At 44.7% G+C, this 13,202-nt stretch overlaps 1 protein-coding gene across 3 annotated transcripts in view; it reads right to left on the reverse strand.

The window, feature by feature from the left end:
* Nucleotides 1–302: 302 nt before the first annotated feature.
* Nucleotides 303–13,202, reverse strand: part of ctnna2 (catenin (cadherin-associated protein), alpha 2) — a 1,599,328-nt gene continuing 1,586,428 nt past the window's right edge. For all 3 annotated transcript variants that reach the window (XM_038793235.1, XM_038793233.1, XM_038793234.1), the window contains exon 18: nucleotides 303–1,467. In XM_038793235.1, coding sequence (XP_038649163.1) covers nucleotides 1,180–1,467 — 288 coding nt within the window. In that variant the 3' untranslated portion in view covers nucleotides 303–1,179. The remainder of the gene's footprint in view (nucleotides 1,468–13,202) is intronic.

Genomic DNA, 13,202 nt, shown 5'->3' on the forward strand with positions numbered 1-13,202 from the left:
TACTCGACTACACGGGACACAACTTTTACAAGCTGAATGTATTTGTACAGGTCATACGATCAGATGTCATGCAATCGGATAGCCCATGGTCAGATGTCATGTGGCCAGAATGTCACGTGATCAAATCTCCAAGAATGTCTCCAGCTAGAAGTTGGCAAGCCCACATCAGTACCATGTGCTGACTGACACATCAGAAAAGTTGGGCGTGCCAAACAAACATCCACTGGGCTGAAATATAGCAGTCGATCATCAACTAAATCTATTGCTATCAGTGGAAAAGAAAACACAGTAAGCTCAGTGGATGAGGATGGGCAAAGATTTTATTTGAGTTATTGTGAGGATACAAAGACAGATTAGTCTACAGTTCAGGCAAATCAAAATTCTACATCCACTGCTATGTCCACTCTAACACATTACTCACTATCTACTGGCTATCACAGATCTGTCAACGAGTGGCACAGGGCTGCTCCTGAAAGGAGTCGCATCACAAGCACCTTGTCCCTGTGAACCAATTCCCACAATGCCGTGCTGATAGCAGCACGACAGGTTGATGTGTTGTGTGGGTTTGCTTGCTGAGCTGGTTCCCCAAACCTTTAAAAGTTAAAGTACGATTAGTTGTCACTTCTGTTGTCAGTCACATTAATTACCAGACTGCAGGGCTGCGGAATTATTACCAATGCCCCCCAGAATAAATAAGATTTCAGTTTTCCCTTGAAAGCACAAACCTAATATCCTAATACGGTCAGTTATTAGTATGATTACAAAATAAATAAAAGGCCATTGAAGTTACATGTTGTGCTTCATACTACACCAAACAGAGGGAACACATCTGCTTTATGTTGTTAATGTCCAGTATTGTATTATTTTTAACATACAAGCATTGATACGTAAAGCCTTATAAGCTTAACACAGAGATCAGGTTAGCAAGCTGTGTAGCCATTTTAGCTCCATCCCACTTTATCCCCTTATTTAACGATAGCAATGCTGGATTGTATGTATTTGTTATATCGAGAATTTAAATCCAACTCCCAGTTCAACATCAAATTGGTCCCAATTCATTTAGGAGTCAGTCAATTATTTATTTTTGTATCTTGAGGAATATCGCCCAGTTTGCTTTGTTGAGGTTTAACACAGCATCATTGATCATCTCAAAGGGCTACCGACAAGGTTTCTGCAGGCCTAGAAGGAGTCCATCGCCTTGAACTCACTGAGGGCTTGTACTGGGGAAATGTGCTTCTTCTGGGACCCCCTCCTCACCCTTGTCTGATACTCTTCAGGCTTCTCCCTCTTCACCAGCGGCTTCTTTTCGGGAGCTTTCATTTTCCAGGAAACGACAGGAGAATTCACAGCAGCTGTGCCATACACCTTCTGGTATTTGGTGGAAGCCACGTAGGAGGCCTTCACAGTTAGAACCACTGCATTCATCAGATTCTTGGCAGCCTGGATGAGTGAGGTAGCACTATCCAACTATATGGGAGATAAAAGACCGAAAGAAAACAGACAAGAGAATTCTGTCAGTAATTTAAAGTACCATTCTCACGTCAATTTTAGTGTTTTCCGACAATTAGGCTTTAACAATTGAAAACATTCCTCAGTAAAATTTAAAAAAGACTCACATTTATACAGTACCTTTCACAATCTAAAGTTGCGGCAAAATATTTTACAACCAATGGAATATTTTTGAAGTATAGCCATTTGGACAATTGGCAACCATTCTCACCAGAATGACAGTAACTCAGAGAAAACCTTCCTGAGCAGTTGGCACCAGCACAATTCATGATAAAATATGTGAGTGCATTGCACCACCCCCCCCCCTGCCCCGCCTCTCCAAAAGACTCACCATGGCAAGGACAAAAGGCATACCTCATTGAACCCTGCCAATTGAAGGTGAAGAGTTTCAGCAGCAACTTCATGCTTATACTCGACCCATGCATGGAAGGCACCAGACCCCCTGTGTCAGATCAACTGAAGCAGGTACTGTCATCGAAAGCACATATCGAAAGTACTGCTTTCACTGGATTGCCTAGTGACTTTGCTCTCAAACAGCGTCACGTGAGACTTCTACAACCAACAGTTATCTTGGTGAAAGAGATGACATGTAAAAGGTTTGTATTTTATAGCTCCTTTTGGGGCCTCAAAGCACTTTGTATTTGACAAAGTACTTTTGAATTAATACTGTTATAATGTTAAAAAATGCATCATCAACAGCAATGTCATAATGACCAGCTAACGTTTAATGATGTTGGCTGAAGGATAGCTAACAGATGGCTGACCTGCTAATGCCCCTTCCCTCCGCATGAAATGAAATGAAAATGAAATGAAAATCGCTTATTGCCACTAGTAAGCTTCAAATGAAGTTACTGTGAAAAGCCCCTAGTCGCCACATTCCGCCGCCTGTTATGGGAATCGAACCGTGCTGCTGGCCTGCTTGGTCTGCTTTTAAAGCCAGCAAATTAGCCCTGTGCTAAACAGCCCCTGGGGGCAGGAGTATTTGAAATTAACCTGCTCTTTTTCAATTCATAGGATGTGGGCGTCGCTAGCTGGGCCAATATTTATTGCCCATCCCTAATTGTCCTTGAACTGAGTGGTTTACTAGGTTATTTCAAAGGGCAGTTAAAGAGTCAACCACATTGTTCAAGTCTGGAGTCACATGTAGGCCAGACCAGGTAAGGACGGCAGATTTCCTTCCCTAAAGGACATTAGTGAACCAGCTGGATTTTTTACAACAATCAGCAATGGTTTCATGGCGATTCGACTTTTAATTCCAGATTTTTTTACGGCAGTGGTGGAAATCAAACTCAGGTTCCCTGAGTGTTACCCCTGGGTCTCTGGATTATTAGGCCAGTGACAATGCCACTACACCACCGCCTCCCCCATATTTGATTTTTGTCTCTCAGTTCACACATGGCTCTCAGGATTGGGCACTATTACATTCATTTACACTTGGTTTGAAGAATCTTTCATCCAGCTGTAAGTGGTCAGGTACAATATCCGATCCCCCGTTTGGTTGCCCTCTGCAGAAAATGAAATATATTTCACATTCCTGAAAAATAATCCAACCCAAGTTATTTTCCTGGCACCAACTTGATGGACAGCACGGTAGCATGGTGGTTAGCACAATTGCTTCACAGCTCCAGGGTCCCAGGTTCGATTCTGGCTTGGGCCACTGTCTGTGCGGAGTCTGCACATCCTCCCCGTGTGTGCGTGGGTTTCCTCCGGGTGCTCTGGTTTCCTCCCACTGTCCAAAGATGTACAGGTTAGGTGGATTGGACACGATAAATTGCCCTTAGTGTCCAAAATTGCCCTTAGTGTTGGGTGGGGTTACTGGGTTATGGGGATAGGGTGGAGGTGTTAACCTTGGGTAGTGTGCTCTTTCCAGGAGCCGGTACAGACTCCGGGGCTGAATGGCCTCCTTCTGCACTGTAAATTCTATGATAACTGATACATTAAAAATAAATTAGTCCCTCCCTTAACTATGCTGTCCCAAAGTGCGGGCTTGTCTGCTGGTGGTGCATTGATTGATCATAAAGCAACTTACAGATGGCTTCTACAAACACTATTAAACAAAACTATATCTGGGCACAGAGCTGGTAACGTCTTCTAACCATCCTGTAGCTGTGCAAATTGGCTCATATGTTTACTCCAATTTTACCCCATCATTACCCTGAGTACGCTTCAAAAGTAGCAAATAAATCATGAAAGGCACTATGTTAATGAAATGTTTTTCTATTTTTAACACACACCAAACATCTTACCATGCGAGATGCAACCTCACTAAGACGCATGTAATAATTTTTTAAAACCATTTTTTTTATTGTCAAGCTTTATTGAATATATTATGCCATCTGAGGGTCACCAGAAGTAAGTAATCACTGTAGCATTGGATTTAACATATGCAATTAGAGAACTGGCTTGTGACCATGCACATGCTACCTGCAACAGGCATTTATCACCAGCAACAAACCTCTTCACTTACTCCTTACACTACAGAAACATGAGGATCAATTTTAAAAGACACGGGCCCACCATCAACTTTAATGCCACATATCGTGCTTATTTGTAAGGAGATTAATTGGTTTAAATTATTTAAACTTCGATCCAGAGAGTTTACTTGTGGTGATGTTGCACAAGGTTAAAAGATGGACATTGTAGCCGCCTGGGGTGGCCACGTCCCGATTTCAAAATGGACACTTGCAAAGAGTACACGGGAAATTGGACAGTGCTAGGAAAACAAGCAGGTGCAAGGTTTGCCTGCGGATTGGAACTTGCAGCTCCCAGACAAAACCAATACTATAAGCCATTAGCATAGTAATGGGTTATCTTCGAGGACAAAAGAGAAACATTTAAGCAACGGTACCGGAGAAGACTCCCCGGCACCAGTGAAGACTAAAACAAAGGCAGGCCAATGGTCACCTAGGACCCGCCCAGTGATCAAGCAACCACCCCTTTATTGGAGAGAATAAATACAAATGATTGGGACATGGCCCAATTAATTGGGGCCAAGTTCAGGGCCCGCCCAAAAGAGCGCAAAGCCCCTTTGGGGTATAAAGAGGAGTCCCCAAAGACAGATCGCTCTCTTCTTCTTCACCTTCATCTTGGCCTTGGCTCTCAGCGATGAGAGACCCGCCAAGCACCAGCCAAGTAAGTCTAAGGTCAACTCACGCTACGAGATAGACGCTCCTAGATACTAGTCTATACCAGTTCGAAGCCAGCAGTCTCAGAATCGGACAACGGCCATTGTTCCTCTGACTGAGTGGGCACCCGAAGCTAAGTATAGGCTTTTAGTAGTAGTGATAGTTTCGTGAGTAGAGTTTGTGCATGAGTAATAGTTGACTGTGTGTGTACATAAATGCGCATTGATTTCAAATTTACTAACTGGTGTATCGAGTCTTTGATCAGTATTCGGTTTTGAACCTTGTGGTGGCATCAAAAAGATACCTGGCGACTCTTGAGCAAATGTAATTAAAACAGAGCAAATTAAGGAGAGCATAACAAGCAACAACATCCAGTGTAGTTGGTGCGATGCAGCAAACAGTAATGGGCATGTTGTCTTGGGCAATACATTATGCGAGAGGCAGTGGTGTAGTGACATTTTCACTGGACTAGTAATCCAGAGATCCATAGTGATGCTCTGGGGACCTGGGTTCAAATCCCACCAGGGCAGTTGGTGGAATTTGAATTCAATAAAAATCAGGAATGGCACCATTGTTGATTGCCATAGAAACCCATCTGGTTCACTAAATGTTCTTAGGGAAGGAAATCTGTCGTCCTTACCTGGTCTGGTCTAGACGTGACTCCAGACCCACAGCCATGTGGTTGACTCTTCAATGCCCTCAGGGGATGGACAATAAATGCTGGCCCAGCCAGCAACGCCTACATCCCGTGGATGAATTTACAAAAATGCATATGTAGACAGGACTATCTGCTACTTAGCCTAATGTGTAGACCATGAGAGGAGAGAGAGATGCCAGTGTTGGACTTTTCAACCTGAGGCTGCATTTTGCAAACAGCTTGCCCCAGTCCACACCCTCAATTTGGGCAGTAAAATATAATCCCAACTCACATTTCCACCTGCTCCACTTTCCACTGTCATTTTTGGGGTTAAAGAAAGTGACCACCCATTATTTAGGCAAAAATCAAGTTATATATCTAATATGTTATCAATTCTGTCAACAACACAGGAGATGCAGCAGGATGGCTGGGCATGAGGCAGAACTCAATTTGAAGAGCATTCACATTGAGAGCTTCAGTTTACAGCTTATTTCAGATTCATTTTTGGTGTTTTGTTTTTGCTATTACCAAAGTACTTTGCCAGGCGTGTTAGTGTAAGTTGTTCTGGGGCTATTATTCTCCTCCCCTGATCGATTTCACGTAGGGCTCATCAGCAATGAAATGAACTGAAGAGGATTTTTTGCGAAATCCGAGAGATGCTGCAGATACGCCAAGGTGTTTAGACAAGTGAAAATATATTGTGGGATTTCGAGAGCCAGGGCTCATTTGTGAGAGTAATCTGAGATGCGGAAGACAAAAGAAAATGGAGCTTTCTTTCATAAAGTTAAAGGAAAAAAACACGAACAGCATATTTCAAACGTCAACCATTTTACAGAGACTAGCTCAAAGCATTACTGCTGAGAAACTCCAGGAACCAAATCTTTAAGTAACCTGAATACAATTGATGCAAATAAATTTCAACCACTTAATAAAGGTCTTGCACATTACGGGTGAGGGCAGCTTAGCTTACAGTCAGACTCTGTAAAATTATGATGTTGTCACATCACGCTAACATTCCACATATGTTTTGCATGTCATCATATCACTGATTATTGACACCATGGGCGGGATTCTCCGTGAACCGACGGGGCAGACCACTCCGGCGCCGAGGGGTGGTGAGAACCACTCCGACGCCGGGCCGCCCCAAAGGTGCGGAGGAGCTAGGCCGGCACCAGAGTGTTTGGCGCTGCACCAGCCGGCGTGGAAGGGCTTGGCGCCATGCCAACCGGCGCTGAAGGGCCTCCGCCGGCCAGTGCGAGTTGACGCATGCGCGGGAGCGCCAGCGTGTGTTGGCGTCATCCCAGTGCATGCGCAGGGGGCTCGTCTCCGCGCCAGCCACGGCGGAGGTTGACAGCGGCCGTTGCGGAGGGAAAGAGTGCCCCCACGGCACAGGCCCGCCCGTGGATCGGTGGGCCCCAATGGTTGGCCAGGCCACCGTGGAGATATCCCCGCGCCCCGCCGAGGACTCTGCAGGCCGCCCGTGGAGCCAGGTGCCACCGGTAAGGACCTGTTGTGATTTACGCCGGCGGGACTGGCCCATCGCGGGCCGGAGAATTGCTGAGGGGGCCGCTGCCAATGGCCCCCGACCTGCGCGCGTGATTCCCGCCCCCCACCAAAACCCCGGCACCGAAGAATTCGGCAGCTGGCGGGGGCGGGATTCATGCCACTCCCCGAAGATTCTCCGACCCGGCCCTGTTTTTCTCATTCTTTCAAAAGGTGTGTGTGTTTCTGTGAAGGCTCGCATTTCTCACCAGTAACTGATTGACCTTGAGGTGGTGCTGCCAAAAGCACCAAGGCCGAGTTTCTGCAATGTATCTTGTAGATTGTACAAACACTGTTGCCACTATGCACCAGAGGTGGAAAGGAAGTGAACGTTCAAGATGGTGCATGGGGGTGCCAAACAAATGGGCTGGTTTTGTGTTGTTGGTACCAAACTTCTTGAGTGTTGTTGGAGCTGCACTCTTTCCAAGGTATGATTTGGAGATATATCGCCATTCCTTCACTGTCGTTGGGTCAAAAACCTGGAATTTCCTCCCTGACAGCACTGTGGACGTACCTACACTACACAGGCTGCAGTAGAACAATCAGGCAGCTAATCACCACTTTCTCGAGGCATTTAGAGATTGCCATTAAATGCAGGGTGGCACACATCCCAAGAATGAATCTGAAAAAAGCATCATCATAACTTGTGCCTTGTAGTTGGTCAACACGCATTGGGAAATCAGAAGGTGAGTTACTCACCGCAGAATTCCCAGTTCAGCCCAGTTGTTAGATCTGTTCTGAGCCTATCCCATTTAGCAAGATGATAGTGTCACAGAACCCAATGAAGGGTGAAGATCGGATTACATCTCCACCAGGACTGTACAGTGTCATGGGCAGATGCATTTGCAACAGGTAGGTTGGGGAGGATGAGGTCAAGTTGTTTTTTTTCCTTGTGTTGGTTCCCTCACAGCAGCCACAGGCCCAGTTTGGCAGCTACATCTTTCGGGACTTGGCCAGCTCAGTCACTAGTGATGCAACCTAGCCACTCTTGGTGATGGACATTGAAGTTTCTCCATCCGAGTACATTCTGAGCCCTTGCTACCCTCACTGTTTCTTCCAAATGACGTTCAACGTGAAGAAGCTCTGATTTTTATTCAGCTGAGGGAGAGAGGAAAGGTGGCAATCGTCAGGAGGTTACCTTGCCTGTCCTTCAAGTACATTGCTGATATATCTCAGTGAATACGCACATGCATTTTCCCTTGCAACACACTAACACTGGCATAACTTAATAGTAAATTTCAAAGTAGTTCCCCTGCTACATTGCCAATGTCATGAAAGGCCCTTAATGTATACTGCACATTAAAAGAACAGTATTGCTTGCAGTCTGGATATAATTTCAGGTCAGAGGATGTAATTCAGGCCCCTACTGTGAATAATTTCAAAATAGTTATTTAACTGATTTTCTGTTGTTCTTTAATTCAGATTGTTGAAGCCCCGTGATGTTGTGATATTCCTGTGTACTATACAGACTAAATCTGTCTGGAGTGGCCCAGCGGCTAGCCCGTGGACATAACAAAGAGCATAAAAGCAGTTATTGATTCAAAGTGTTTCACTGAGCTGCACCCAGAGTCTATGTACTGTCCAAATGCAGTGCATTGTGAGACTGCTTCTGGCACAGTAAATGGCTTTTTGAGTGCGCTAATTTAACTTTCCGTTAGAAAATCCTGTCTTTTGTTTGGCTCAGGTGCAAACAGCATGATGTGCATTCCCAGAATTTTGCTTTTGTTTATGTTTTTTAAAAATTTACAGGCGTTCCTTTAGGGAATCATGCCTTTTTCTGTTTTGAGCTAGCCAGCCTGCCTTACTTTCTGTGTTTTTATGATGCAACAGGGCATTTTTCTTTGTTTCTTTGGCCAGATTCGGGCAATGTGCTGGCAGGTGGGGACAGCACTCGTTATACAGGTTCCTGCCCATTTGGGCCTTGCGTGTGCTTCCAGCAATCATCTCCAAAGGAAGGCCTCCTTCTGTGCTGTGTTTCTATGATTCCATAAGTATCCGCCCAAATAACGTTGGGCCTATTTAAACATGGCACACGCGCCGTGGCCATTGCTGCATACGTTGTACTGGATGTTAAGTATGTCTGTAAAAGACAACAGTTATACAGCGTTGCTACACGCGGAAACAACATCATTGGCCACAAACGGACATGGAATTGACTTGAAGGACTTTGGGATCACCAACTCCACATTGTTTCGGTGTTACATTTCTTGTCTTTGTCAGCTGCTCGCTCCTTTAACCGGCTGCACCTGTTGCCATTATTCCACTCTACCCTGCTTCTGAGATCCAAAGGACACCCAGAAGCACCGCCATTATGTAAATACTCTGACCCAGGGAAAACCCAGCAGGTTATCTCAGGCAGGTACAAAAGCCACTGCGGTTTGGCATCAATTTCTCAGCGGCGTAAAATCTTGGTCCTGAAGCCTGTATTGTGAAACTGAGGTTCAGGCTTTTCCACTCTTCCATTGTGTCTCATGATGCAGAGGCACTCAACATTAATGTGTTTATTGTCATTTAGAAGGCAAACATCAGAGCTCAAGGCATGATGCCAAACTCTGTCCTACGCTTGTTGTGATCATGTTAAGATATGCCAATTCAGATTTTGCTATCTCTCAAGAAAATTACGTTATTCAGTCGACAACCATGTCTCGATCCTCAGCTTTCCCTAAACCTCTCCATCCTTCTCTCTTCTTTAAAATTCTCCTTAAACTCTACCTCTTTGACCAAGGATTTATCCTACTGTCACCTTCTTTGGCTTAGTGTCGATGTTTATCTAATTACGCTCTGATGAAGGGCCTTTGGACATTTTCTGACATAAACAAGTTCCAGGTATTTTTAAAAAATAAATTTAGAGTACCCAATTCATTTTTTCCAATGAAGGGGCAATTTAGCGAGGCCAATCCACCTACCCTGCACATCTTTGGGTTGTGGGGGCGAAACCCACGCAAACACAGGGAGAATGTGCAAACTCCACATGGACAGTGACCCAGAGCCGGGATTGAACCTGGGACCTCGGCGTCATGAGGCAGCAGGGCTAACCCACTGTGCCACCGTGCTGCCCTAACATGTGCCAGATATGCTTATGACGCCATGTGATCAAAGCTGGACAGAGCCAGTGTGGGGTTTGAGGATTTTCAAGAAAATAAAATCAACAGATTAAGGTGGCGTAGTGGTATTGTCGCTGGACTAGTAATCCAGAAACCCAAATCAGGCTCTGAGGACCCGGGTTCGAATTCTGCCCATGGCAGGTGATGAAATTTCGAGTCAATAAAATTCTAAAGATGACCATGAAACCATTGTAAATTGTCACAGAAACTCATCTGGTTCACTGATGTCCTTTAGGAAAGGAAATCTGTTGTCCTTACCTGGTTAGTATGGAATGAAATTAAATCGATAGCACAAAGCAATATAGGATCAGAAGGCATAGCATCTCTGTGGGTGGAGTTGAGGAATCGCAAAGGTAAAAAGACCCTGATGGGAGTTATGTACAGGCCTCCTAGCAGTAGTCTGGATGTGGGGCAGAAAATAAATCAGAAGATAGAAAAGGCATGTAAAAAAGGCAATATTACAATAATCATGGGAGACTTTAATATGTAGGTGGACTGGAAAAATCAGGTTGGCAGTGGTTCCCAAGGAAAGGAATATGTGGAATGTCTAAGATTTTTTTTGGAGCAGCTGGTGTCAGAGCCTACTAAGGAACAGGCAATACTGGGTTTGGTGACGTGTAATGAGGCAGACTTGATGAGGGAACTTAAGGTGAAGGAACCCTTAGGGAGCAGTGACCACAATATTATAGAATTTACCCTGCAGTTTGAGAGGGAGAAGCTGCAATCAGCTGTAACGATATTACAATTAAACAAGGGTAATTACAAAGACATGAGGGAGGAGCTAGCCAGAGATGATTGGAAAAGGAGCCTAGCAGGGAAGACAGTGGAACAGCAATGGCAGGAGTTTTGGGATGTTATTCAGGAGGCACAACAGAAATTCTTCTCAAGGAGGAGGAAACATGCTAAGGGGAGGACAGGGCATCCCTGGTTGATGAGGGAAGCCATGGACAGCATAAACACAAAATAAAAAGCATACAAAAAGGCGATGATTAGCGGGAAACCAGAAGATTGGGACGCTTTTAAAAGTGAGCAGAGGACAACTAAGAAATCAATAAGGGGGAGAAGATGAAATATGAGTGTAAGCTAGCTAGTAATATAAAATAAGATAGGAAGAGTATTTTCAATTTATAAAAGGTAAGTGAGAGGCAAAAATAGACATTGAACCACTGCAAAATGAGGCTGGAGAAGTAATAATAAGATCACAAAATGGCAGAGGAACTGAATAGTTACTTTGCATCAGTCTTCATGGAGGAAGATACCAGTGGGATGCAAGAGCTCCAGGAGAATCAGGGGACACAGGTGAGTGTAGTGGCCATCATTAAGAAGGTTCTGGGGAAACTGAAAGATCTGAAGGTGGATAAATCACCTGGAGATAGCTGAAGAGATTGTGGAGGCATTGGTGGTGATCTTTCAGGATCCCTGGAGGCAGAGAGGGTCCCAGAGGACTGGAAAGTAGCTAATGTAACACTGCTGTTTATGAAGGGAGGGAGGCAGAAGACGGGAAATTATAGGCCGGTTAGCCTGACTCCGGTCATTGGCAAGATTTTAGAGTCCATCATTAAAGATGAGATCGCGGAATACTTGAAAGTGCATAATAAAATGGGACTGAGTCAGCATGGCTTGACAAGGTGAGGTCATGTCTGACAAATCTGTTAGAGTTCTTTGAGGAGGTAACAAGGAAGTTAGACAAAGGAGAACCAATGGATGTGATTTATTTAGATTTCCAGACGACCTTTGACAAGGTGCCGCATAGGAGGCTGTTAAATAAGTTAAGAGTTAATACTAAGTTAAATAAGGGTCGAGAGGAGGTTCACAAGAATGATCCCTGGAATGAAGGGCTTGTCGTATGAGGAACGGCTGAGGGCTCTAGGTCTGTACTCGTTGGAGTTTAGAAGGATGAGGGGGGATCTTATTGAAATTTACAGGATACTGCAAGGCCTGGATAGAGTGGACGTGGAGAGGATGTTTCCAATAGTGGGAAAAACGAGAACCAGAGGACACAATCTCAGACTAAAGGGACGATCCTTTCAAACAGAAATGAGAAGGAATTTCTTCAGCCAAAGGATGGTGAATCTGTGGAACTCTTTGCTGCAGAAGGCTGTGGATCCAAATCACTGAGTGTCTTTAAGACAGAGATAGATAGGTTCTTGATTATTAAGGGAATCAGGGGTTATGGGGAAAAGGCCAGGAGAATGGGGATGAGAAAAATATCAGCCATGATTGAATGGCAGCGCAGACTCGATGGGCCGAGTGGCCTAATTCTGCTCCTATGTCTTATGGTCTTATGGTATAGCTTACACATGACTCCACACCCACAGCAATGTGGTTGACTCTTAGGGATGGGCAATAAATCCTGGCCCAGCCAGTGAGGCCTGCATCCAGTGAAGGAATAAAAAGAAATTGACTCCACTTTTGGTCTCGGCTTATATAAATGTTTGCACTTTGGTGTAGACATTTATTGTGTTTTGGGAATTGCAGGCATCATCATCAATGGGCCCGAGGGCACTGCTTTTGCCTCATTGTAAGGCATTAGTGAACTAGTTGGAGTTTCATAGGCACATTTTAATGATCATTTATACTCTCCTGTTGTTAGCCCTCAAATTACCTGATTTTATTGATTTCAGTTTCATAGCCCACCATGGTGGGCCTCAAAGTCATGACTTCAATGTGGGACTGCTGTATTTATAATACATCAAGATAATGCAATGAATGAAGAACTGTAGTTATGAAGAGAGACTAGCATTTAAACCACAGAACATATCTCACTTCACCGCACCCGATCAGCATATCCTTCCTATTCCTTTTTGCCTCATGATTTATCTAGCTCTGTCTTAAATGCATCTCTGACACTTCCCACTAAAGCAGAGAAAGATAAAAGATTACCACAGGGAGTGATTAAGACAGAGGTCATTGCACGTTTTAAGGAGAAGTTGGATAAGTTCAGTCACACATCAGATGTGATCTCATTGAGCGGTGGAATAGGCTTGAGGGCGAAATGGATTTCCGTTATGTAATGGTGATCACATTTGCTTCACATGAAAAGGCCGTTGGTCTAAAACCAGGTGGAGACATTTTATACACTTGATGGGCTGAACAGCCTTCATGACATATGGACAGCACGGTAGCATTGTGGATAGTGCAATTGCTTCACAGCTCCAGGGTCCCAGGTTCGATTCCGGCTTGGGTCACTGCCTGTGCGGAGTCTGCACGTCCTGCCCGTGTGTGCGTGGGTTTCCTCCGGGTGCTCTGGTTTCCTCCCACAGTCCAAAGATGTGCAGGTTAGGT

Source organism: Scyliorhinus canicula, chromosome 3 (assembly GCF_902713615.1).
Source record: "Scyliorhinus canicula chromosome 3, sScyCan1.1, whole genome shotgun sequence".
NCBI classification, from domain to species: domain Eukaryota; kingdom Metazoa; phylum Chordata; class Chondrichthyes; order Carcharhiniformes; family Scyliorhinidae; genus Scyliorhinus; species Scyliorhinus canicula.